The following is a 27865-nucleotide window of genomic DNA, read 5'->3' as shown; positions in this document are numbered from 1 at the left end:
ACTAGGAGAAATACGTAATATAAATGACGAGTTAATGGGTGCAGCACACCAACATGGCACATGTATACATATGTAACAAACCTGCACATTGTGCACATGTACCCTAGAACTTAAAGTATAAATAAATAAATAAATAAATAAATAAATAAATAAATAAACAGACAAAATAAAATAAAACTAGAAAAATAAAAGAACCAAAAGTAGAACTGCCATTTTATCTAGCAATCTCACCACTGGTTATCTACCCAGTGGAAAATAAGTCATTATACAAAAAAGATACTTGCACACGCATGTTTATAGCATCACAGTTTGCAATTGCAAAATCGTGGAACCAATCCAAATGCCCATCAATCAATGAGTGGATAAAGAAACTGTGGCATATATACATATATTCTACGTGAAGTAACTCAGGAAAGGAAAACCAAACACTGTATGTTCTCACTGATATGTGGGAGCTAAGCTATGAGGACACAATGGCATAAGAATAATACAATGGACTTTGGGGGAAAGGTGTGAGGGTTGAGGGAATAAAAGACTACAAATACGGTGCAGTGTATATTGCTCGGGTGACGGGTGCACCAAAATCTCACAAATCACGACTAAATAACTTACTCCACTAAATAACTTACTCATGTAACCAAACACTGAATCTAAATGAAAAGTTGAAATTATATTTTTTAAAAAAGACTGAAAAGCAACAGGAATGCCCACATTGCTGAATCTGGAAGACAGAGGTAAGAAGCAGGGCTGGAAAGGTGGGCAAGAGAGCGGATCAGGAAGGACTTTGGAGGCTATGTAAAAACTATGAGATTTTCATCTTCAGAATGAAAGTAAGCCACTAAGGGGAAATTAAAGAGGGAAATTACACAGCCAACTCATATTTTTAAGAGTTCTCTGGGCCAGGCGCAGTGGCTCAAGCCTGTAATCCCAGCACTTTGGGAGGCCGAGACGGGCGGATCACAAGGTCAGGAGATCGAGACCATCCTGGCTAACACGGTGAAACTCCGTCTCTACTAAAAAATACAAAAAAACTAGCCGGGCGAGGTGGCGGGCGCCTGTAGTCCCAGTTACTCGGGAGGCTGAGGCAGGAGAACGGCATGAACCCAGGAGGCGGAGCTTGCAGTGAGCTGAGATCTGGCCACTGCACTCCAGCCTGGGCGACAGAGCAAGACTCCGTCTCAAAAAAAAAAAAAGAAAGAAAGAAAGAAAAGAAAAAGAGTTCTCTGTATAAGGTGTAAGGCAGGTATCAAATTTCAGCTTTCTACATATGGCTACCCAATAACCTATAGAAAATAAAAAATAATTTTTTAAAAAAAGAGTGCTCTGGCTGCAATGGGGGAGAATGGAGTAGATGAGGGTAAGCATAGCAGGAGAATAATAATTAAGAGACATTCTAGTGGTTCACCCAAGAGGCCATGATGCATATATTAGGGTGGTGAGAGAGGAGATTTAAAAACACATATTTGAGTAATACTCAAGAAGCAGAATAGCCAGGACTGGATAAAGTGTCAAGAACAACCCTGAGCAATTGGGAGTGGAAGATGGTGCCATGTACTGGAATGGGAAAGCTGGAAGAAGAGCAAGTTGGCTACTGGCAATGGCAGGCTTGGCAGGGAGAGAGCAGAAATAGAGGATTCTCTCTGAATTATTTTGGTTTAAGATACCTGTACCTCATCACAGTGCAGATTTCAAGTGCGCAATTAGACATATAGGTCTAATCCTTGGGAAAAGAAAAAAACATTTTTATGAGTTCAAGTGCTATCAATAGCTTCACAACTAGAAAATGTATGTTCTCCAAAAATCACCAAGACAGAATGAGAAGAATCAAGAATTTATTTTAATTCAAGGGAATTTTTAAAATCATATGGAGCATTCAAAAAATGTGTTCACTGATAGGAGACGTCATATAGAGAGGGAAAGACTGCAGACAAGAAAGAGAAAGGAAGGACACAAGTATGGACTGAAGTATTTGAAAAGGAATAACAGCATTAAGATGCAGAGAATATCAGGTGGGATTATCTTTGGGAGAAGGTAAAACACTTTGTTATAACAGGAGGAAAGAAAGAGAAGATAAGGGATGCTGCAATTTATATACACTTGTCTTCTTTAAAGTGGAGCCTGAGGATACCTAAAACACCCTGCAAAAGACTATGAACTTGGGTCACACTCTCAGTTCACCTCTAAATCGTATCATGTTAACATTGGACTCCACCTGCTAATAACCAATAGAGATCAGGGATGATCTCTACTATAAAACTCTGTGTGTAAAAATATATCTATCTGGCTGGGCATGGTGGCTCATGCCTGTAATCCCAGCACTTTGGGAGGCCGAGACGGGTTGATCACCTGAGGTCAGGAGTTCGAGACCAGTTTGGCCAACATGGTGAAACCCCTTCTCTACTTCTCTACTAAAAAAATACAAAATATTAGCTGGGCATGGTAGTGGATGCCTGTAATCCCAGCTACTTGGGAGGCAGGAGAATTGCTTGAACCTGGGAGGCAGAGGTTGCAGTGAGCCAAGATCATGCCATTGCACTCCAGCCTGGGCAACACAGATGGATATATATATATATCCATCTATATGAGCATTTGGCTTAATGTCTACTTAGAAAACTTTATTACCTTAACACCATCTGAACAGGATTCTTTTTAAAGTAACTAATGAGAACTAATACATAAGAATGAGTGACTGCTGTATAAATACATTAAAAAATTAATGAAATTAAGGCACATGCATCTAGACATCCATATATCAAGCCAAGCATGTATTTTACATATGGGGTCTTGTAGTCATCCATTCATTCTCAAATAGAGACTAGTTCTATACTACAACATGGATGAAACTTGAGAACATTATGCAGGGTGAGAAACTTCACTGTATGATTCATTTTATATGAAATGTCTAGAGTAGGAAAATCTGTAGAGATGGAAAGTAGATTAATGGTTGCCTGTGACTGGGGAAGATTGTGGACTAGGGAGTTATAGCCTAAGGAGTATGGGATTTCTTTGGGGGGTAATCAAATGTTCCAAAATTAACTGCAGTAATTGCATGTCTCTGTAAAAACCACAAATTGTACACTTTAAATGGATGAATTTTATGGTATGTGAATTATATCTCAATAAATCGCTTAAAAATTAAAGTACATTTTGTACTAATATGGAATAATCATATCTTTCTGTACTAATATGGAATAATTACATGGAATAATTATAGCTTTTAAAGCAAGGCACACATAGTGTACAGTTTGTAATATTTATACAAAGGAAGTGAATAAAAATAAATATATATATTTTTTAATTTTTGCATATGCAGCATAGAATATCTTTGAAGAGATACCAAAGGAAGGAACCAGTAACACTGTCATCTTCAGGAAATAAAACCGGCTGGCTGGAAGACATGGGTGAAGGGAAAATTTTCAATGAGCAATCTTTTTCCCTTTGAATTTTGAACAAAGTAAATACACTACTTTAAAATCTCTTTAAAAACTGAATTAAAATTAAAAGTAGAGACTAGCCATAATTTTATTTGAAATACATATTAAAAAAGAATCTCTCACACACACATACACATTTGCATGTGTGTGTGTCTTTCAGTCCTTGTCAGACATGTAATTTTTTTTCTGCTGACAGCAATATAAGAAATACGAGAAAGAGAATAAGCTGTGCAGACTTCTTATTTGACCTGGCTTCAACTTCCTGTTTCTAATGTCTCTTAATTTACATTTGGATATGTAATGTTCTCTTCTCATTTTATCTTCATATTTGCAATTTTTACTTTTGGGTATTTGTGGAATGCTTCACACTGTTGAATGTCTGTGGATCTAGGCAAAATTTGACTCTGCCACTGGAATTGGAGTTCAGTGTGATGTTTCAATTTATTCTGACTTCAGTTGTTGCTTGCTAAGTTAATATTAGGACAAGATCAAACTTCATTATCTTGCATAGATTACTCTCTAGAAAGTTCTCCCTGTTGCCACTGGTCCATAATCACTACAGACAACTTCCTGAAATATGGAATTATGGGAAGGCAAACAAAGTATTATAAACACAAAGAAAATCAGAAAACTATCAAAGAGATATACTGAATAATCAATAATCAATTCAATATCCCAAGAGCTAATACTCAAAGATACAAAATAAAGCAAATGGAAAATTAGCTTAAGCATATTCCCAAACACACTTTAGAAATACAGAATATTTTAGAAGCATACAAAAATAGTTTCTTGTATTTCCTTTTGATTCCTTTATATTTAATATAAGACTCTAGTTCATCTGGCATGGCATGACTTGAGAACACAACAGAATTTTTTTTAGCGTAAGGGTAGACAACTATTCCAACATAATTTACTGAAGTGTAGTCTTTTCCCACTGTTCTGAAACACCATCTTAATTACTAAGTACATTCTGTTATATCCATGGGTCTGTTTCTGGACTCTATTTTGTCTCATTCACTTTCCTCTCCTACCTCTTCCTATGACAATATCATACCTGTTTTATCTAGACCAACCCTCCCCAAAATAATCTGTTTTTAAAATCCTTGCCAGTTGTATATTTGCTTTTCCTAAAAATATTAGAATCAGCTTCTCACTTTCTAATTTTTTTAATTCTAAATGCAATTTTAACTAAGCTTACTTGAATTTACAAATCCATGTGGGGGAGAATCTTTGCATCATTGTGTCTTCCTGTATTTGTATGGCATTCCACCTATTTAGCAAGGTTTTCAGGGGATTTTTCTTCACATGACATATGAATTTTTTGTTTATATCTAGGTATTTTATCTTTTTCTATCAAAAGTGGAATCTTTTGTCTATTACATTTTCTAATTGGTGATTGCTATTATACAGGAATGCTATTGTTCATTGCATGCTAGTGTTGTTGCCAGCCATTTTACTTAAATATCTTGTATTTTTCTAGAAAAAAAAAATATGTAGGCTTACCAGTAATTGTTTCCCTGCTTCTTTCAAGTGTCTGTGCTTTCTATCCTAATTTTTTCATGTACTATTGCATTGTCTGGTATCTCCAGTAATAGAAATAAGAGTAGGCATTCATGTTTTGTTCCTGACACTAACAGGAATGAAATTAACCTTTCACAGTTAATTATAATATTTCCTATGGACTTCTTATAAACACCTTATATCCAGTTAGGAGAAATTCCCCTATTTCTATAATAATAAATTGTTGTTGAGTATTAACAGATAGAAATTTATCAAATGCATTTTAAAAAATTAATTTGGGGTCTTGGAAAACACCCTACAAAATCCACTTGATATTACCATGTAAACACTTTTTCTTCTAATGGGAAGCAGAGGAGTTTAACATACTGTAATTATTAACTTTTGCCCTTTACCAAGGGATGCAAATACTCTATGCCACATTCAAGAGGAAGACAGCATATTTTTTACACCAAAAAAAAACAACAATAAAAAACATGAAATGCCTTCAAAAATCTTGTTTTAAATGTCTGGTTAGATTTCAAATTTCTTTGCTTCAGATGCTTCTATAAGAGAGAAATTTTACCCTCAGTATCCCAAGTTTTCCAAGACTTGTGATTAGGAACCATAATAAGCCTATTAATTTCTGTTTTGGTTCATCTTCTCCTTCTTCAACCCACTAATACCATCCTTCTCTCTGCCCCACTGCCCTAGGAATAGTTTTCTCTGCTCACTTACCCTCAGCCCCCTAAAATATGCAACACTTTCCCATGGCCCTGACGTGCCCTGGAACCTTGGACAGTCTGAATATTTAAGAAGCCCTTACTCAGATAAAGTGACAGAGTAGTATAGGCAGAGGTTGGCACTGCATGTGACAAGGGGAAGAAAGAGAATAAAGCTTATTTAGTTATTCTTGGCTCTTTATATACTGAATATTGTGCTTCATTATTATAAAAAGAAAGTACGATCTTGGGGGAAGAGAGAGAGACTTCTAATTTTGTCTTACTGAATTATGTTAGATTTTTTTCCTGAGGTTCTAGAACTATCCTTGCATTCCTGGGATTAAATTCTATTTAACTATAATTTGTGATTCTTTGAAAGCATAGGTACATTTGATTTGGTAAGACTTCTCTTCAATATCAATGAGATTAGCCTTTAATTTTCTTCTTTGTGCCACCTTTATCTAATTTTATAATCAATCCTATAGCTTTAAGAATGAATTAGGAAGATTTTTATTTTTCTCCAGGTTCTGAAAGAGTTTATAATATGGTGATTATGTGTTCCTTTAAGGTATGTTTTACAGTTTTAAAGAAGTAACCTGGGTGATCTCAGCTGTAGGTAGGCTACGAATTCACTTTAAGATCAACTGACCTGAAAATCTTCTCCCACTTGTACAATGAGGCATAAATATTTTTGTTGTTGTATTGTTTATAAAAGTGGAAAAATTGGGGGGAAAATTTGTGTTCACCAGTAAGATGGTAATTCAATAAATTATATCGCATTCCTACTCTGGGTAACTACACAGTCATTTAAAAGGATGCAGTAGATTTGTCATTACTGATATGATAGTATTTTGAATATATACCTAACTTTTTGGAAGTCACATATGAATACTTAGAACATATGTTTTTCATTGCTGAATTAAGGAATATCTTAGCATGGCATATAAGAGTTCTAGAGTCAAACTATTGGGTTGAAAATTTCCCTCTATCAATCAGTTTTATGATCTCTGTTTCTCAGCTTGCCACCTACCTGATAAAGAGAGACAGTAATAGTGCCTCACAGGGTGATGTGAGGATTCCAACATGGAGGCCAGCATGGAGAGAGCAGCAGGAATGAGACACACCTGGATTTACATCCGGCTCGTTCACTTTCTAGCTGTGGGACCCAGGGAATATTATTTATCCTCTAAGCTAGGGTTTTTCACAAACCTAGCTAGTAAGTCCACAGACACCCTACTTCAGTTTCAGTACCATTTGCAGAGTTGGTTCAAAATATAGATCACTAGTAATTTTAAAACATTTCCATTGATTTTTATGCATGCTAAAGTTTAAGAAACAAAATAAAGTTAAGAAACCAAAATAAAATACAATAAAAATTCTAAGTCTCCCAACGAACTGAATGGATCCTCCTCTCGGCCAAGGAGATTCCAAAAAACCTGAAAAAACTATCTCAGGCCACAATTGGAAGGAGTGGTCATCAGACATACCTCATTATACATTCCTCCCTTTGGAATTTAGGTACAACCGACCAGCATAAACCTTAAAACAGATATATTAACACTGACAGACTATTTTGGAGCAAAAGTTACTAAATTCCAACCTGACTCTAGTATAGCATCACATGACAGATAGCAGGTCCTAAAAGTATCAAAGTATTTTATCCCAAAATATATTTGTCTGTCATATTTTGAAATGGCTATACAAAGCTGTCTCTTATGGGGGAAATTTACATTCTTTAGAGACTCACATTCCATTTCCAGGTCCTTTATAGATCCTGAAGAGATTAGCTGAGAGTCTAGCACCTTATAAATCTCTGAATAGGAAATATTTGCCATCTATTACCTCTAAGGGTAGTCACCTAAAGACTTCATCTTCATAATAAGAACCTTAGTGTCCACAACCCCTTATCTTAACCCTGACACTCCTTTCTATTGATTCCAGGTTTTTAGATAATAATTTAACTCTTTCAACCAATTGCCAGTCAGAAAATCTTTGAATCTACCTATGACCTGTAAGCCTGCTTCCCACTTCAAGTTGTCCCACCTTTCCAGACCAAACCAGTGTATACCTGACATGTATTCATTGATGTCTTATGTCTCCCTAAAACATAAAAAAACAAGCCGTAACCCAACCACCTTGGGCACAAGTTCTCAGGATCTCCTGAGGCTGTGTCACAGGACATGGTCCTCATATTCAGCTCAAAGTAAATCTCTTCAAATATTTTGCAGAGTTTGGCTTTTTTATCAACAGAACTACTCTCAATCTTGATTTCATAGTGTGTCAAACATGGTGCCAATGTCATACTATATTTACAAAGCTTTAGTGAGATAAAATAAATATTTAATACCATGCTTGGAACATTTAAAAAACTGAACTCATGTTATTATAATAATGGGTACATTGTTGCTAGTGCTACCACTGTTATCACCATACTCTATAATAACTGTTCCTATTTTAAATGAAGGATCTGATATTTCTTCAACATGCCATAGTCTTCTATGGCCTTATATTTATATAACTTATTACTTTTTCTGACTCAAAAAAATAAATGTGAATATCTCTACTATTTCCTACATTATTTTTTACTGGCAATATTTTATGGCCTTCTGATTCTAACTTCTGACCACTAGTATTCAAGTAACCTCAGATCTTGAAAAAATAAGTGCAGTGCTTGGAACTGAAATTCTGGTATGGTTCTTATTAATGCAATGTGATTTGGGCTTGACCGTGATGGGAGATTGTAGAAATAGGATAGGAAAAGACAAGACATTGGAAGAGTAGAGCTTATAAGTGCTGTGGTTAAAGTTTTCCTCTCTGGGTGAGGCTTGTACTAAGCATGGGGTGGCAAAAACTATGTTATTAATAAAATACTATATTTTCTAAGAACAAGCCTTTCCCTTCTCTTTGCTACCTGAAAAACCTAGGCATAAAGCTACATGAGTCTTTGGTCCTGATTCTCTATTTCCTTTGGGGAGAAAAAAAAAAGTCCACATTTCTCACACAGCTTTGGGGAAAAGACTCATAACCATACTTAATGTATAAAAGCTGTGATTTCCATGCAAGCTGCTGCTTTCCCAGAAAAATGTAAAAGCCCCCTGTAGCAGTTTAAAATCCTTTAACCATTTCCTTCCTGTTCCACTTGAACTAGGGTCCAGCTTGCTCTGCCTAAAGCTTTCCCTCAGTGGCTTTCAGATGAATAAGTTAATTTAAGAAGTATTAGAAACATTCTTAATTCATTCAGACTTGCAAGATATCATTAAATGCCAGGTAGGTACAGTAGGAGCCAAGAAGAGTTACTCTACAATTCTCTCAGTCACGAATGATTTCCTCACCATACTGGGATTTAGGCCTTGCACTGCAAACAGCAAAACTTGGGCTTCCTCACAGTAGCCAGTGTCGTAGCTCTAAGCCTGCATCAATGTTTACTCCTTTACACTCTTTCTTTTATAGTTTCACCAAAAAAGAAAACAAACAAAAACAGGTGCATCCACACTATACAAATGAGTAAAAGGTAACCTCTGAAACCATTTCACAGCAAACAGAAGATCCACAAGCTGCTCACTAGCTAAAACCACAGGAGGTGTGTCAGGCACCTTGATGCTGAGCCACGGGAGGCCTGCAGGCTGGGAAGGCAGTAAATCCCCAGAGAGCTCTAAACTCCTGATTGGCAAGCCACACCAGGCCCATCAGCTCCTCAGGTGCTGAGCCACAGGAGGCCCGTCAACTGCTCAGGTGGAAGGTGTGGGAGGAGGGAGGAGGCAAACTGTGTGCAGGAGCTTGAATGAAAGGCCACCGGCTCACCAGGGGAGACAGGAAATGAGAGGTGCCTACTGGGAATACTGGAGTTCAGAGAATGTCATCAAGAAGAGGAATGAACCCATCTCCTGCTTGCATAGTATATCTTCTTACCTGCAGGGAAGCGCATCTCACAGAGAGTACATTTCTGGCCCAGGGATTCTAAATAAATAAATGCTAATGTAGAATGATTCCCAGATTGAGTTTGGCAGCAGACCACCAGGTCTTCCAGAGAAAATCAGCACCTCCTTGTCAGTTGCTAAGGTTCTTAGGGAATGGTCACCCTCCATCCATCCTTTGTTTGCCAAGATTCTCAGTATGACAGTGACACAGTGACATCTCCCCCTTTAGTTTCCCAAAAGTCCTGGAAATACTTTAGTAGGGACTTTAGTAGGGACTAGTCAGTGACTGCATCTCACTCTTTCAATTATTTACTCTAGCGTTTGTTGTGGCTATAAGTCAAATCATCTGCTTTGCATTAGAGATATAAAAAGTCAAATAAGACATAACCTCTGTTCTCAAGCTGACATAAAAGTAAGTAATATTTACAGAATAAGGGTATATGATAGAAATATATCCAAGGTGTTGTAGGAACCCGGCGGAAGGAGAATTAAATCAAATGAGGATTCAGGGACAGTTTCTAGAAGAGGTGACAGCAAGTTGAGTGTTAAAGGACAAAAATAAACAAGCTGAAAGAGAGGTTTAGGGTGGGGAAGGAGAGAAAGGAAAAGAAAGGAGAAGTGAACAAACTTACAGGTAGTAAGAAGAGCAAGTAAAAATAACTGGAAAAGACAGTCGATTCCATCCAAGAATAGTGATTAGATAAGTGTAACTGGGCAACAATGCACGCAGGAGAACAGCAGACAATGAGGCCAGATCACAAAGGACTCTGCAGTCCAAACAAATACGTTTGAAATTGACTCTGAAAGCTTCAGGAAGCCCCCAAGTATCATGCAACATCCATATCCAAGACCAAGGCCTCAGAAAAATTAAAGCCTGCTGATTTTGAAAATTGGGTTTCTGTAAAGGATAACCTATTTCCAACAAAATAAGAAAAAAAAAATTATTTCAAATTCATAGTCTAGCCTTAGCTCTGGTTCCTAAAGTAAAATTTCTCACTTTATATTTTGCCACTTGGTTTTTAAATCTTTTGTAAAACCATATACAGGCTGGGTGCGGTGGCTCACGCCTCTAATCCCAACACTTTGGGAGGCCGAGGCGGGTGGATCACAAGGTCAGGAGTTCGAGACCTGTCTGGCCAACATAGTGAAACCCTGTCTTCACTGAAAATACACAAAAAATTAGCCAGGTGTGATGGTATACTCCTGTAATCCCAGCTACTCAGGAGGCTGAGGCAGGAGAATTGCATGAATCCGGGAGGCGGAGGTTGCAGTGAGCCAAGATCATGCCACTGCACCCCAGCCTGGGTGACAGAACGAGACTCCGTCTCAAAAAATATATATATACATATATGATCACGTATAGCATACATAGCACATATTTTATTAACATGTCTTTAAAAGAGGATGCTTGCTGCAGTAAATAAACACTAATATGATATTAAAACTCAAGTAAATGCCAAATATTCCTTTTCTGAAAGGGTAAAATTTTAACCATATATTCCCAATATGATTTACTTTCTCATAAACATATTAATAAATTGCTAATTACAAATATGTACTGCAATACTAATGTAATAAATATTATCTACATAATAAAACATATGCAAAAAGAAAATGTTCAAGGAATAGATTAAGGAAAAATAAAGGTTTTGATATTTTCTATTTGTTCTTCAGTAAGTCATCGTTCAAACCTATGTTGGAAGCCCCCTACTAACTTAGACAGCTGAGACAGATCTACACCTCCATGCTTCTGTGCTCTGTGCAAATGCATGTAGATGTCAGTACACCTTTCATTAAACCAAATCAACTAAAGGAAGAGGAACGGACATAAAGAGAGTCATAAAGGAGAGTGGTGAAGTAACACACCTGTGGTAGGCTGTGTAGTTGATAAGAAGCTGAGGCAGTTGAGTTGGATGGGAGATTACACCTGTTAAATCAAGTTTAGCCTAAAGCTGCCTCCTTACATATTTTAAGTCTGGCTTAAAGGCTTCTCCGTACGTAGTGAATTGTAATGTAACTGGATATGTAAACAGACTGTAAACTACTCTTGTACCCATCACAGAGTTTCAGCCAATCAAAGGCTGAACCAATCTGGCCATTTCTGTACCGCATTCCTGTTTTCTGTATATCACTTTCCTTTTTCTGTCCATAAATCTTCCACCACATAGCTGCACGAAAGTCTCTTTGAGCCTACCGTGGCTCAGGAGGCTGCCCGATTTGCAAATGGTTCTTTGCTCAATTAAACTCTGTTAAATTTAATTTGTCTAAGGTTTTTCTTTTAAAATACCCTTCCCTCAGCTCCCTGAGGTCAATGTGAGGGTGAAGGAAAACACAAATTGTGAACCAAGCCCTTGATCCTCTTTGTAGTACATGAAAAGCAACCTGGGGTGAAGGCAGGGATAGAGGCATGACGTTTTATCTGAGGAGCAAGAGAGAGTCATGGGGCTTCCAGGATAGCCTCGGCCCCAGAAGTTCTTTCCCATATCTGGAATCTTAGAGACACATTTGTTTTTTGAGGGGTTGATTTTCCCATTTTTCTCCAGGAGCATTTAGAAGTCAGCAATTTGGGAACCACTCTACCTAAGGTATGTGTCTCTATTTCCTCACTACAGGTGATCTTGCTAAATGTAAACCCTATTCACAAAATGTGTGCCATCACAGGATTTTGCCCACTTCTCTTTTCCACAGGATTTAGTAAGAAAAAAAAATGATGTGGTGAGGACTGGAATTATCAATACCTCAACTTATGGGAGGAAACTCTGCTCTAGACACCCATCCCCACAGATTTCTCAAGAAGGAGGTGCCACACACTACTTCCTGCCCTATGATATACTGAGGAGAGAGGGAAGGGGACTGGTGTGTCAGTTTCAGAGTTTTGATTCAGGACTACAGCCATGTCCCCTGAGCAAACACCCCAAGGCATTCAGCCTCACTATGCCAACAGCAATCATTCCTGCTGATCCATCACACGTTCACTGATTATGCTGTCAATATGAATGAATGAGAGCGGCTGGGATTTAATCAGCATTCTATTCAATCCACCATGCCTCCATCCATTCATTCACTCACTCGGTCACTCCTCTAACAAATATACAAAGAACTTCTACTCTTCTGGAGCTTCCCTGGACACAGGGAGAACAAAGATGAGAAGGCCCCATTGGTGTCAATAATATTCTGGAAGACAGCAGAGAAGTGCCTGCCATTTGCACTGCTGACCACAGCCCAGCCAGCCTGGGCACAGTGCAGAACATTCACCACCTCCGTGCACGGGCTTTACAGACGCCATCTCTCCACACACTACTGCTGCCTGAAAAATGCAGTCAGATGGGTTGTCTGTCATTAAGCCTGACAAAAACCCAGCACAATCTAGGTAAGAGCAATGTTTTTTATCCAGACACTAAATTGCAATCAGGTGACGTTATCATGTAAATAAAGAGGCAAACAGATGGTTTCAAACAAGATCCAGGGCTTTCAGAGCATTGCCGATGTTACAAATGAAGAAAAGCAAGGATAAGTCATTAGACACAGAGCGGGCCCTGGAGTGCACAGCAGCCCAACAAACAGAATCCTGGCCTGGATAATGCAGCCAAAACAAAAGGTAGTCACTTACTGCTTGAAATTGTTTGTTAATCAAATACCACTAATTTCCAAATTCCTCTGAGATATGCTCTAAGAAACATATATTCATACTTTTTCCTTAAAATATACTTTGCAATGGTGTCACCTGTGTATATCACCATGACCCTTAATAACACCACTTTCGAAAGGCTCTGTTTTATTTCCTCCCACATGTGTAAATAGGAACAGTGTAATGAACTAGACAGACTCAAGGAATTCAGAGGCCTAGATTTGACTCTACTGTCTCTGTGATCTCTGAGCTTCTTTCTTGGACATGCCCTCTTGCGATCATTTCCCTCAACTGTAAAATGTGAAAACAAAAAATGTGGCGGAGGCCATTAACTGCTTCCCAGCATTTATTCTATCCTTACTTAACAATAAGAACTCCAATTTTTAGCTGAATAGATTGTCACCTAACCAAAAGACTACATTTCCCAGCTTCCTTTCCAGGTAGAAGTGGCCATGTGGCTAAGTTTACACCATTAAGATGTAAACAGAAGTGTCATGTGAGAAGTAAAAGAAGAATCCTTTCTCCTGTCTACTGCCTGGAATGTGGCTGCAATGGCTGGTGCTCCAGCACACTGATGGGTCACACAGTGAATTTGGAAATAGAAAAGATACTGGAGGACAAAAAGGTAGAAGGGGTCCAAGTCCCTGACACCATGGAATAGATTTTTATGTAAGAGAGATATAAACTGACATATCTATCAACCTCATACTGTAATAATAATTTTTAATAAAAATAATTTTCAGGTTTTTGTTATTCACAGAAGACTTAATCTGCCTAATACCTGGATACCTAAACTCCTAATTCCTAATACCTGGACACTAAAACTGCCAGAATTGTTGTGAGTGTTAAATTAGGTGTGAGAACTCTTTGTACTCAAAGGGCTTCCCTGAATCCTCAGCATATAAGCTGCTCTGTGAATAAAAGTGTTGCATGATCAAACATGCTGGAGAACAGCCCATACTATATCCCCCTCCAAAAGTTATATAACCCATACTGTCATATAAGAGGCTTTGAAAAAAAACAGAAACAAAAAAAAAGTATTTATCTGTGCTCAGTCCAAAATGTTTCAAATTTGTTTGACTTGTTTATTTTTCCATGTGTTGCTTATAAGGAGCTAGTTTCAGGGGAAACACTTTGAGAAATCCTGGGTAAATTTCTTACTAGTTATAGTTAATATCTAAATTGTTGCTTTCAGCCTTCAAATATGAATTGTAATTGAATTTACTTCTATGCCAGTCCAGGTCCAGGTCCCACAGTATATGCTTTCATCACTCTCTGAATGTTTCCTATATAGCACATTTGTTAGTCATATTCATTTTTTTTTTTTTTTTTTTTTTTTTTTTTTGAGACGGAGTTCGCCGCGTCCCCACCCAGGCTTGGAGTGCTGTGCGGATTCCATCAGCTTTCACTGCCAAGCTCCGCCGTCCCGGGTTCAACGCCATGTCTCATGCCTCAGCCCTCCCCGAGTTAAGGCTGGGACTACAGGCGCCACCTCGCCGCGCTAGTTTTTTTGGTGTTTTTAGTAGAGACGGGTTTCACCAATGTTAGGCCAGGAATGGGTCGTCGAATCTCCCTTGACCCTCGCGATCCCGCCTGGCCCCGTTCGGCTCGCCAAGGGTTCGCTAGGATTACAGGCTTGACGCCACCGCGCCCGGCCTGTCATATTCATTTTAACTACATGCAATTATATTTCTATCTCCCCCACTAGGCAGTAAGTTCCAGGTGGGTCTTGAAACTGTTTTGCTCATCATTTTATTTTTAATATGAGGCAAAGTGGCACATAATAAGTTATGCACCCAGTAAACAGTTGCTCAATAAATGCATGATTTCTGAACTCTGTTTTCATATCACACATGCAAACAGCAGTGATGGAATAAATGTAAATCAATTTTGGCTTTGCAAGGGGTTTTAATCTCTTTTAGCTCTCTTGGATGGCATTTGGACCATTAGCTCCACCAGTGTCTATGTATATACTGTTAATGAACTGAACATTAGAATGTCCCTTCTAAGTATCATTATTTAGTAGACATAAGAAATCCTGAGTAACATTGACCTAAAAATAAAAATAGGAGATTTTGAATGTACTTGCAGATAAAGAAAACCTCAGAATTCTCAGCCAGACCCATTATTGGGCTCAACTGGTCTGGACATCCAAGATAGATCACTTATACAGCTGGAAGCTGAGATTGGCTCTTGGCTACAGCTTATCTCCATCTGGGGCTGCCAAGCAGTGCTACAAAAATGACCTTTTCATGTGATTTGGATTTCCATAGCCTAAGGGGTGTGTTCTCAAAGGAAACACCCCAATGGCAAATGAGACTTCCAGGCAAAAGGATCTTCTAATGCAAGTGTTCTTGTGACCTAGGCTTCAAAATCCCAGAACATTATTTTATTAATACAGTCTATATCAGTCCATCTAGTCACAAAGGCCAGCCCAGATTCCAGAGGAGGGCAGGAAGCCCCATGTCTCCATGAAGGAGCAGCAAGCATTTACAGGAAGGAACAAAATTTATGGCAGCCCTTTTTGGAGAATTTCCGCAATAATGACATGGAAATTATGATACCTATTAGAATCGGTGCTAGGTGCTGTTACTCAACCTTCTAACAGAGGAGCTTACCACATTTTATTTTAATATTTATTTATTTAATATTTTGACAACCATATCAATATAACTGATTTCTTTTATAATTCTACTTTATTTTATGTATCAAAAAATTATTTAGAGAATGGGTCTAGGCTTTACCAGACTGCCAAAGGGATCTAGGACACACAAAATGTTAAGAACTCTTGAGCTGCTTAATAGTGTAGTAACCCAAGGGTCAGCAATGAGCCAACGATGCCACTCCTGCCCCTGCTGGCCTGCTGTACCTATAAAGACTTGTCACTTCAGCAAAGTTCTTATCTCTAAACCTCTGCACATGAGGAGACTCCAAAAGCTCCCTCAAGGGAGTATAATCAACTCAAGAAATGGCAACTGTACCTAAACCATTGATTGAGAAATCATGAATTATTTAATTTTACATTCCAAAAAATATCCACATGGAAAACAGACCATAAAGAGAAAAAGAAGTAATTCAATGAGAACGTGTGAAAAAAGCCCTGCTCTGCATTAAAAACTCCCACGGGCAGCTGCTCCTTGCTTGGCTTGCACTTCCCAACCCCAACCAGGGGGTTAAAATACATATGCAATCACTCAGGTTCCCTTCTTTTGTAAGAAAGGCCTCTGTAACACTCCTCAAAGAATATTAATTCCATGAGACAAAGTTCTTGGGGCAATAAAACTAGGTAAATTATGTTTATGCATTTTAATCAGGGGAAATTTTCATTAACCCTCAGCAAACTTGTTGCAGTGCAAATCATAGAATATGGGGTTGGCACAAACTTTAATGGTGATTTCTTAGTAGGGTGACCCACTCATTCTGGTTTGCCTCAGACTTTCCAGGTTTTATCACTGAGAGTCCTATGTCCCAGGAAACCCTCAGTCCTGGGTAAACCAGGATAGCAGGTCATTCCCTTTACCAATGATTTTAAAGATATTAGTTCCTGATATCAATGTCCCCAGATAAATATTAAAACCTATGGATGCCACTCTCAGTATTCCAGAGCTGAAAGTAATTAAACAATGAGCTCTGATAGAGTAATGTTGCCTGTTTTAAATAATATGGACTTCAATTCTTACTTCCAGAATTGAATTCATTCTAAGAGTTATACATAATCTCCTAAATTTTAAAACAAAATATATTTTGTATTGTGTTGTGTTTTTGTAATACTCTACTTTTAGGAAAGGACAGTGATTCAGTGATTTTGTTTTTTTTTTGTTTGTTTGTTGTTGTTGTTGTTTTTGAGACGGAGTCTCTGTCTGTCACCCAGGCTGGAGTGTTGTGGCAAGATCTCAGCTCACTGCAAGCTCTGCCTCCTGGGATCAAGTGATTCTCATACCTCAGCCTCCCAAGTAGCCGGAATTACAGGTACACGCCACCACGCCAGGTTAATTCTTGTATTTTTGCTAGAGATAGAGTTTCGCCACGTTGGCCAGGCTGGTCTCAAACTCCTGACCTCAAGTGATCCGCCTGCCTTGGACTCTCAAAGTGCTGGGATTACAGGCATGAGCCACCGTGCCTGACTGACAGCAATTTCTTAAATGACATAACCTATTCTGTTTTCCAAATCAAGCTGATTGAGCTATACACATTAACCAGTTTGGTGGAACTGAACCTATTACTTGAGCTTATTAATTTAGAACACTTGGCAGTATTGTAACCAGAAAGTGACCAGGGACAACCTGGCTGCCAACTTAAAAGTCTGCTCATGGGCAGTAATGGCTTTTAATTTTAACAAAGATATGTGTATCCTTGAAGACACTGATATAATCCAGATGTGTGAAACTATAAAACAAGCAAGAGATGTTACATTAGGTTTTGCATTTAATTAGTGGGAGCCTGCACAGAGGATATAGTTTATTCTCAAGCAATTTCCAAATTACCATCCTCCTTGTACTCCTTGGAACATTTACTGTTAACCACCTCCATCATCTTGGTGTTGCTCCTTTCTTGCCTTGCCTTCTACTGTCCTGGTTCTGATTTCATGATGACTCATTCTATGACATCTCTTCCTGCCACTTAAATTAGCATTTCCCTAAGATGCTGACTTCTACCCAATCCTTATATCTCTCTGCAATAGCTCTCATATGAGTCCTAATCCCCATTCAATACTCAAGACCTCCTTAGTCAATTCTGAGGATTACCAAATTGCAATCCAGATTCTCAATTGGCCTTCCTTTCAATCTTCTGGTCCATATTTCCTGTTACCATCTAGGCATCTGCACATGAACCTGAGCATATGTCTATAATGGAATTTATTATCCTCCCTGCTAAACCTACTCCTTTACATGCATCCCCTACTTCTACTGATGGTACCCCTACGCATTCACCTGTGTGCAAAAGTTCTGGTCATCTTTTCAGGCTCATTTTTCTTTCTTTTTTTTTTTTTGGCAATCAATAAATTGCTAAGCCCTATCAATTCTGCTTTCCCATCAAGTTTATCACACTTATTATATTTTTCCATAGCAGCTATCATTGCATTTACTGCTACTATATAGCTTGTAATTTGTATTGTTAAGGCCAAAGTATACTTAAAATCCTGGGGAAAGTAATGCATAGTTTCTTTAAGAAATAGTTGTAAACTGCTGCTGAAAGTTTGTACAGGTTGCGTAAGGAAAGAAGTTGCTATAGTGGCAAAAAAAAAAAAAAAAAAAAAATTAACACCTATTGCAACTGAAGGAAAGCATCATAGGTGTTTTACAGAAATACCTGCTAGAATTCTCACAGACTACAACAGAAGGTGCCCAATAGGGTCACACCTCTGGAAGACTGACACGGAGTATTTGAAATCATAAAAGCAGTTATTCTCTAGGTGGGAGTAGGTACCAAAATAAAACGCCAGTCTCTCACATACTTCATGCTTGCCAATTACTCCCACCCCATGATCTTCACATCCTGGGGACGTGCGCCCCCTCCTAGAAAATGACTACGATCCATGAAGCTAACACTAATAGACCATGACAATGAGTGTGTTTCTCAGGTGAGTGAAAACAGGAAAAGGTTTATAAAAGCCCTCTATTAGAGTAAAACTTGAATTAGTTCCAGCAAGTTAGCAAGCCATAAAGAGTGTCAAGGTCCACATGACTTTGGATCCCAAAAGTAGATACTAAGTGAGTTCTAATTAGCCCAGAAACAAATGCCATGATTGAATCAAGCAGAGATGGACAAATTAAGATTAGAAAAAGAATCTCAACCTATTTCAATATATTTATATTTTTTATGTTTATTTTGTCACAGGGAAAATGTACTGTTATTTTAATCAAAATTTCATTTTTATGAAGAAAAGCATATATAGTTGGGGGAAAAATTCTTTCTAATTCCAACTCCTAATTGTCCACCCTGGCAAAAGCACTGTATCACAGGTCTTGATCAGAAAGTTTAGGGGACTGCTGCTATTCATTTGGGAGCATCCATTTGAATCACGGTCATTGCAACTAGAAGGAACTCCCTAACCTCCAAGTGTTTGATCTCAAAATTCAATCCTATTTTAGGAACAAAACAAATAAAGCAATAGTAGTCCCTCTAATACATTTTAGAGGTCAACTTAAAACACTGGGTTGAAGCATGGGGACTAAAATTTCACTCAGCTTTGGTATAAAACATAATATAAGTTTGGGCAATAATCTTAACATATTTCATAGCATTTTACAATTTATAAAACACTTGCATTATCATGGTTCATTTTAGTTGGATTAGAAAGCCACTACGTTTCCTACCAACTCAACAATTGTATGTGTCTATAATTTACGTATATATTAATATTTATAAGTAAATCCACCTCAAAATAAAACAAATAAATTACTAGGTAATCAGTTCATCAAGGGACTCCATATAGCAAAGCATTTTATACTTAGACTGCTTTAAATTGTAAGTTTCTATAGTATATTTTTAAACAATTTGGTATATGAAAAGTTTATTTACATTCATCATTTCAAAAATAAACTGCTTAGGAATGTTGGTGAGAACACCTGCTCTGTGGAGTCTGAAATCCTGGTTCTTCCTTCTAGTGGTGAGGACATGACTTTGACATCCTTAAAGCAAGGTTCACTAAGGTCTATGATAAAATTGCCTAAAAGGAAGGAGAAATAGACAGTTTCCAAATATCCTTTCATCTTTGACTTCAGATTTTCTTTTATTTATGTATTTTATTTGAAAATAATGTCGATTTAAAATTTTAGGTCAAAAGTAGCTTAAAGAACAGCTTTTCCATCCACTTTCTAAACAAGGTCAAAGGAAAGTTCAACTGTTGTCTCCCTGGATCTTTAATGTGTGCCCTGAAAGAAAATGATCAAAATATGTTTCCTCCATGTCTTTCCTCATCCCACCACATCCCTCTCTTCTAAGAAGAGGCTCTGGTCACACATGTAAACATTTGACCACAAGTTGCAGTCCAACAACTATCGTCCATTCTCACTGCAAAGTGAGCAGTTCCAAACTGGGGGCCCAATTATGTTTGAAGAGTTGACAAATACCACTTTCAGGCAGAGAAGAGGTGGTATAATTAACACTAAGCATTACAGGTAAAAATAAAATAAAATAAAGAAACTAAAAACCCTTTGAACAGTGTGTCTCCTGGTGTTCTGTAATTTCTGATTCATGCAGGGAAGACAGCACAAATTTAGCAGGCTCTAAAGCACCTTTTGAATTAAGTCAGGTACATCTGCTTTTAATTACATACATGCATATATACTTATACACATAAACACATACACAGAGGTAGATTAAAGACAGCTGCAAATTCTTAGCTATTCCTCCCATTGAGAGGTGGAACCTAATTCTCCTCTCCTAAATCTAGGCGGACCTCAGGACCTTGCTTGACCAAGAAATTTATGGCCATGATATTCTGAGCTTGCCAGAGCCAGCTCAGAAGGCATGTGGCTTCCAAATAGGTCTCTGGGACCACTTACTTTTGGAACACCCTTTCTTAGGCTATTTCTTGGAATCCAGCCATCATGTTGTGAGGAAGCCCAAGCAGCCCCATAATTAAACCCATGAGGAGAGGAACTGAGGCCTCTTAGTTGATTGTCCTGAGCTCCCAGCCAATAATCAGCATCAAGGCCCAGCCATATGAGTGACCCATCTTAAAGGCATCTAAAGGCAGCCAAGGTTAGCCTTTCAATGACCACAGTCCAGCCACTATCTAACTACAACGCATGGAAGAACCCAAATTAGAACATCTCGGCCCAGCCCTTCCCCACAAAATTGTAAGCAAAATAAAATATGTGTTTTATGTTGTTAGGTTTCTGGGTGGTATGTCAGGTAATGATACAGTTTCAGAACACCCACTCCACTTGTCACCATTCTGATGTCACATATTACAAAAAGGACCCCAGTAATTGAAGTCTAAATTTCTTCGCCTCCCACTTGCTAATCCAGAATAAGTGGGGCGGCGGTCTTTAGTGCTTTTATGTCCCATCCAAATGGTACAAGACCAAAATTTGAGAACTGCACAAGCTATAGAAACATCACCAATATTTGTTTGGTTTCTAAATGGTGTTGTAGACCTACATCTCTGCTATAATTCAGTATGAAATACTGAATTACATGTAAGCTCAGATAAGAAAAAGGTGAATGAAGTCAATAGTTCTATAATCACAACATTTTATAGAAGTTTCTCCCTTCAAAAATTACTTTCTGATTTATGATCATCCTGCTTCATATCACCAACCTATTATGATGTTTTGCAACTTAACAAGGAGGTGCATTATATTGCCCTCTTTGAACATCACATGACTTTGACAAGCTTCTCTGGCATTTAAGGTACTGAATATTAAAAATCAGAACAAACAGAAGAGTTATTATAAAAGAAAAACAGTGCTCTCCCATTCATGGCTTCAAATAAGGACAGTTCAAAGTAATATAGAGAATGTAACAGTGAATTCTACCACACGCATAAACACACAAAGATGCTGAGGCTACATAATATCATATTTGAACCCTTTAAAACAGAATCCTGAGAAAGCCCTGGAGGCATCTTACACAAATCCACTCGGGTCAGTTTAGGACAAGGCATAGAGCAGAAACTAGAGCGATCCTTTTGCCGTTCGACAGAAGGTTTGAGATTTGCATAGTAAGGCAGAACTTGTTCCTACTACTTAAGAAGTTGAGAATGCATTCAGGCCAATTTTTCTAATATTTAGAAAGCAAAGACAGTCAGATACACTTATTTGTTGAAGCAAAGTTATCATGAACTTAAACTACAAGAGCAAATTCTTAATGATTACCTCAGCTTACTCTATATAATACCACAGAGAAGAATTTACAGCTCTTTCAAAATCCAATGTCCATAAAGATAGAATGCCTTGAAGGAAAATGATACCATACTTAAGATAGTGATATCTTTTATTAGTACAGTAAAGTCCTATTTTTATGGAATAGGATGGGTCTGAGGTCATTCCATAAAATTGATTTCCCAGAAAATGGAAATAGGCAATTTACTCTAAGAATTTTATTGAAAAATTATGCTATTCTATTTGAATAATGATGGGAATGTTCTACACGTTTCCTTTATTAATGAATTAAAATACACAAAACACCATAAAATTATATTAGAGGTTCAAAAGTATCACTTAAATCTTTTTTACCAGTCACTTTCATTTTGTAAAATCAGCAGTTCCATTAAAATCGTATTATGTAAAAATGGGTTTTTACTGTAATAATAGTTATTACCTATTTAGCTCCCAAGGATGTTGTGAAAATTAAATAATAAGCCATTGGAAAGCAAATACAAAGCGTTGCTAATACCAGAGGCCAAGAGGGGCAGCCAGATGGAAAAATGAAGGAAAGGAGCACCTGATACATTACAAATCACAGCTTTCATCTGTAATTCCATTACCGCCAAAACTCTATGCGGTGGTCATGTGCACTGATGTTATCTCATTTCATCTTTCTTAACATTATGATATATTAATTATAGCCCTAATGTTATAAATAAGGGTCAGAAAGGTTTACAGCTTGTCCAATGTCACACTGTTGTAAATGTCAGAAGCCAAATGTGAACCCCAGGTTTATCCTAGTTGACAGCTCATCCTATACCCTGAAGGATCCCCAGTATGCCCTTGTGTCTCATAACTGCCCCTCTAATTCTTACCTCATCTTTCAAAATTCACTTCAAATGCCTCTTCTTCCATGAAGCCACCTTTACCCCAGAGACACTATGACTCTAAACACATTCAGTATTTATTATGGCTATTTGTTGTATTATTGTGCATTGTGTGTTTTATTAACCCAGTTAAATCCCTAGCTGTTTGAGGTCACAGTTATATGGTACTTGACACTGGGTTCCCAGATTGTGAGCACCTGGAACTGTGCCTTGAATACAGTGAATGTTTGGTAAATATTTGCTAAAGTGAACTGGAAAGGGGGTGTTCATTTGAATTACAACTACATTTGCTACCAGATGCAAAGCAAATGCGTTTACTAATGGTTCATTGCATTAGAATGTTTCTAATGCAATGGTTCATTGCATTGCATACCTCTTTGGGAAGTATCTCCAGTTTTTCCAAGCATGTGTGATAAGATTAAATGCCTCAAGTAGTGTATCCGACGTACAGTAGATACTCAACAAATAGTAGTTTTTTATTTTATTTTTGTTTTATTTCAAATTACGGGAAGTTAAGGGAAGAACGTGGATGGTAAAGAGAGGGGCATAAATTCAGTATAATATATAGCCTAATTTGGAGATATCAGAGCAGGTATGGATGGTAAGTTTTTTTGAAAAAAGAAAGATACAATGAAGAATTAGAACTCCTGATTTAAATTCTCTGATTTCCTGCCCAGCTTCTTTACTTACTAGCTGGGTAAAACTTCAGCAGGTTACCCTCTCTGCATTCTAGATTTTCATCTGTAAAACAGGGATAATAACAGAATCCACTTATAGAGTAGTTATGAGAATTATATGAAAAGAAAAATCCTTGTAAAATACTTAGCATAGTGCATGTCACACACCAAGCACTCAAGTTATAGTTGCTACTATCGCCATCATTACTATTATCATAAAAATCATTTCATAATTCTTAGGAATCTGTTCAAAGGAGAAGACATTATTTTCCACAGACTGTAAAATCTTAGAGGGGTATGTGTCAATCCTGTCAAACCCAAAGATTTATTTCTGCTATTGAATTATGGATGGGAGCAATGAGTTCATGCACTTCATCCAAACGATGCTTACTGAACGTCTACTTTGCGCCACAGTCAGGTGGACAAATTTATTTGATTTAAAGAAGGCTAGGAATGAAAGAAACAAGGGGAGCCAGGAAAAGGTGAAGAGTTCAGAGAGAGACAAAACCACAAGCAGAAAACACAGTTAGATTCAATCCAGAGACCCATCAGAGGTCAAAATATCAGTCTGTCAAAAATCAGAAGGGAAGAGTAAGGCAGAGCAGCTCCTGCAATCTGAATGGTACAATGGATTCAATTGCTCATCAATCACAGGTCATTTGTTGGAGATAGAAGAGGGGTTATTAGAAAACAGGAGAGGGGCAATGAGCAGGAGAGGGGCAATGAGCAAAGATTTTATTTTTTGTATACTACATATCTGTTTTTCACTCACCTGTCTTTTCATGTGAAAGCGAGAAATAATGAAAAATAACCGTGTATGTTTTAAAAATCTTAACTTTTCTGATTCTCACAATAACACTGAAAGGTCAACTGGAAAGTCCTCTCTACATCCAATGTCTGTGCCCCACCTCCTTTCCCCCACCCAGCATTGATTTGTGCTATTTAAGAGCAGTGTCATGGAGAATTCAGGCCCATACTATGATATTATGAGCTGACCATAGACAAAGGAATGAAGGATAGTGGAGAAAGCCAGGGATCCCGGGACCCAGGGCACACAGTGGACACAGTCAACTGCAGGGCCAAGCAAGATGGTCAAGATGGCTCCTTGCTTGGCATAAAAACCCCAAAGGATACTAAAAGCTTGGCAACCTTCAAAAGCTTCTCTTGCTTCCTGCATGGGGTGGGGGAAGCAGCTTGCTTAGTAGGAAAAAACCATAGCCCAGGGCGAATCCGCTGGCTAGATTAATCAAAGACATGGCTGAGACAGAACAGATTTTTCCTTTTCACATAGGAATGACTCATGAGCTTGTTTATTCAAAAAGTTACATCCTCCATTGAAGAGAGGTGGTTGATGGGGAAGCGGGATGATAATAATAATAATTGACGTTTGTACTAGTCAGCCCACTCACGCCCGGCCCTTGTGTCTCTGGGCAGAGTCACACAAACACACCACCAATGGGAAGAAGGTGGCCTGTATATCTTGTTTCATTCTTCCTTCGTTCTGCCACACAAATAAAGCAAAGAATACAGTGACCCTCTTATTTTACTCGTAGTCATTTTAGAAAGGGAATGTGCTTTATTGGTTCAAGATGAGGACTGGAAGAAAGACTGCTTGGGTTCAAATTCTGACTCTGCCTAATTGCAAACCATGGGACCCCGACCAAGTGACTTAATTGCCATAGGCCTCTGCTTCTCCATCTGTAAAAATGGGGATAATAATGTTACTTATTTCATAAGGTTATTGTAAGGATTAAATTAGTTGGTACATGGAAAACAGTTCCCGGCACATTGTTAGTTCTCAGTAAATGTTTGACATTATCATTATTATTACTTCACAGATGGTTAAATGTTCTTCCATTACGGATCTTCTTCTTTTATTCACTATTATCTTAAGAGGTTCAAATTAAACCATAAATGTAATTAGGTCTTTGGGGAAAATATAATTGTCCTATGAAAAACATTTCCTTCTCAGGCTAGGGAGATATTCTGGAACTTTTGAAAACTCTCTTTTAAATAAGAAGAATTTTGTAAGTATGACTGTGTGTTTCTGTATATCTAAGAAATCATCTTTTTAAAAATATATGTGTATACTGGAAGATAGGTCTAGATAGATAGATGAATAGATACATAGATAGATATTTTTCTATTTGATTAACCTACTTCTCTGCAATTTTGAAAATTCATAGCAACCGAAGAGCTTGACATTTTTCCTCAGTCCTGTATTTCAAAATTCACAAAGGCAAACCATCAGAACACATTAATAAATTGTTCTCTTCCATACCCTCTGTGTCTTTCCAACTTAAGGATACTAGAACCTGTAAATCCATTCTCTGACCTGTAAATTCATTCTCTGACACATGAAGAAAACTAACCAGCTAGTGGATTATTTTAACTTCTTTCAGCATCACAAGTACTTATTCCACTTTTAATGAAGATATGCTAGGTTAATTTTGGGGGATTTCACTGGTCTATGAAATTGCTCTCCTACATTAACCCCCCAAAAAAGAGGAAGAATGAAACAACATAAGTGCCTACTTATTTCCATACTCGTTACTGTGTTGTACAATATAAATGAAACGTAATAAGATCTGGCTGGGTTCAGCCTGTCTGTGATTCATCTCCTGGGTTGTCTTACTCACTGGGTAAAATGAGAACGTCATCCCCAGGGCCTGGAAGGGTATTGTTGTATCCTCCCCAGCCTTCTCCAACACCTTGCCATGTTTCAGGGAGGGACCATTTTAAAGTTGATTCAGGTGCAGAGGTAGAAGCTAGAAAATAAAAAAAAAATTTGAAAATCTAATTCATTGTGATAACTTCCCAATTCTATCCTTATTTTAGGATGCTAGTGGTATTTTCACCTCCCAAAGAAGCTGTCTTTTAACATTTTATAAGTTTCTGTACAAATATTTATCAGCTAAAAAGCAAGTAATTGTTCAATCCTTAGATTACCTTCACTTCTGAAAAAAATCCAACGTTTATTATTATACATTTGTGTTTTGCCTTATAATAAATATGGCATGCTTCTCATGAAATATTTAGAAAATGCAAATAAAGAAAGGTAATAATTGCCTATAATCTCACTACCTTGCAATAACTACCTTTTATTTCTATTTCCCTCCAGAATTTCTCAGAATTTTTACATAATTGAGATTATATCAAATCCTGTTCTTATTTTTTACACCCAGTTTGAATTTTGCTTAGCTTAGCCTATTTTCCTATGCATTTCATCATATTATTTAAATGCCTTGTAAACATAATTTTAGTGGCTACATATCATATTTTTAAAATCCATAATGTACTTAATTCCTATTGTCTGACATTAGACTCCTTTTACTTTGTTAAATTGTAAATAATGCAGTGTTAACTGTCTCTATGCAAATCTCTCAATAATCCTGATTATCTTCTTCAAATACATTCCTCAATGGAATGACTGAGTCAAAGGTTATGTTCTTCCCACAGCTATCCCTACATATTAAAGGCAGGGTAATAATCTAAAAACTTCTCAGGGCAGTAACTGACAGGCAGATCATACATTCAAACCAGTTTCTATTGATTTTGCCTTTGATGATCAAATGGCATTTTCTATTCAACCATTCTACTAGTATCTCCATCGCATAATTGAAATGTAAATCTAATAATTTCCAGTGGGGACTGTCCAATATCACATCACGCACAACACCATGCTGAACCATATCTACTTGTTCTTTCCTGGGACATGATTACTGGTGCAGAGTCAGAAGGGCAGAGAAATTGCCTCAAAAGGGTAGAATGAAAAGGCCTCCTCTTGTGAGGGGAGGGAAGGAATCATGTCCATGATTTTCTAATTTTACAACACAAATAGTGAGCACCTTCTCTATCAGACCTGCCCTTAAAAGCAGGGATACAAAAGAAATAAAATATGTCACCCTTGCCTCCAAGGAACTGATAGTGTTATGTCAGTATTAAGAGGATAAAACTCTATACAGGCACTGAGGGGAGTTCTTTTAATTGTACCTGATAATGAAAGGAAGCAAGATTTTGCCAGGAGAAGCTTCCTAAGGGAAGTAGAATCTCAGCTGCATTTTAAAGGCTTAGAAGTTATTCAGGTAAAGGGGAGGTTGTGATGAGTATATGGCAAGAGGGTTGCAATGCAGACAGAAGGATGAGCATGAGCAGAGGCAAAAAATGGGAAGTCAACTGGAGGAATGACAAGAAATTTGGTGTTGCTGAACCACAGGGCTAGAAGAGAGGTAAGTGACAAGGTTGGTAAAATAGACAGAGGCCAGAGTATGAAGGATGACAAAGGTG

At 37.7% G+C, this 27865-nt stretch overlaps 1 protein-coding gene across 1 annotated transcript in view; it reads right to left on the bottom strand.

Annotated features, from left to right (window-relative positions):
* PKHD1 (PKHD1 ciliary IPT domain containing fibrocystin/polyductin) overlaps nucleotides 1-27865 on the bottom strand; it is a 484394-nt gene that overhangs the window by 196261 nt on the left and 260268 nt on the right. Inside the window, 1 exon segment of the mRNA XM_017849608.1 lies at nucleotides 26218-26346. Coding sequence (XP_017705097.1) covers nucleotides 26218-26346 — 129 coding nt within the window.

Source organism: Rhinopithecus bieti, unplaced genomic scaffold (genome assembly GCF_001698545.2).
Source record: "Rhinopithecus bieti isolate Rb0 unplaced genomic scaffold, ASM169854v2 scaffold_31531, whole genome shotgun sequence".
NCBI classification, from domain to species: Eukaryota; Metazoa; Chordata; class Mammalia; order Primates; family Cercopithecidae; genus Rhinopithecus; species Rhinopithecus bieti.
Note: the sequence above shows the minus strand (reverse complement) of the source record. Positions and strands in the feature narration are given on the sequence as shown.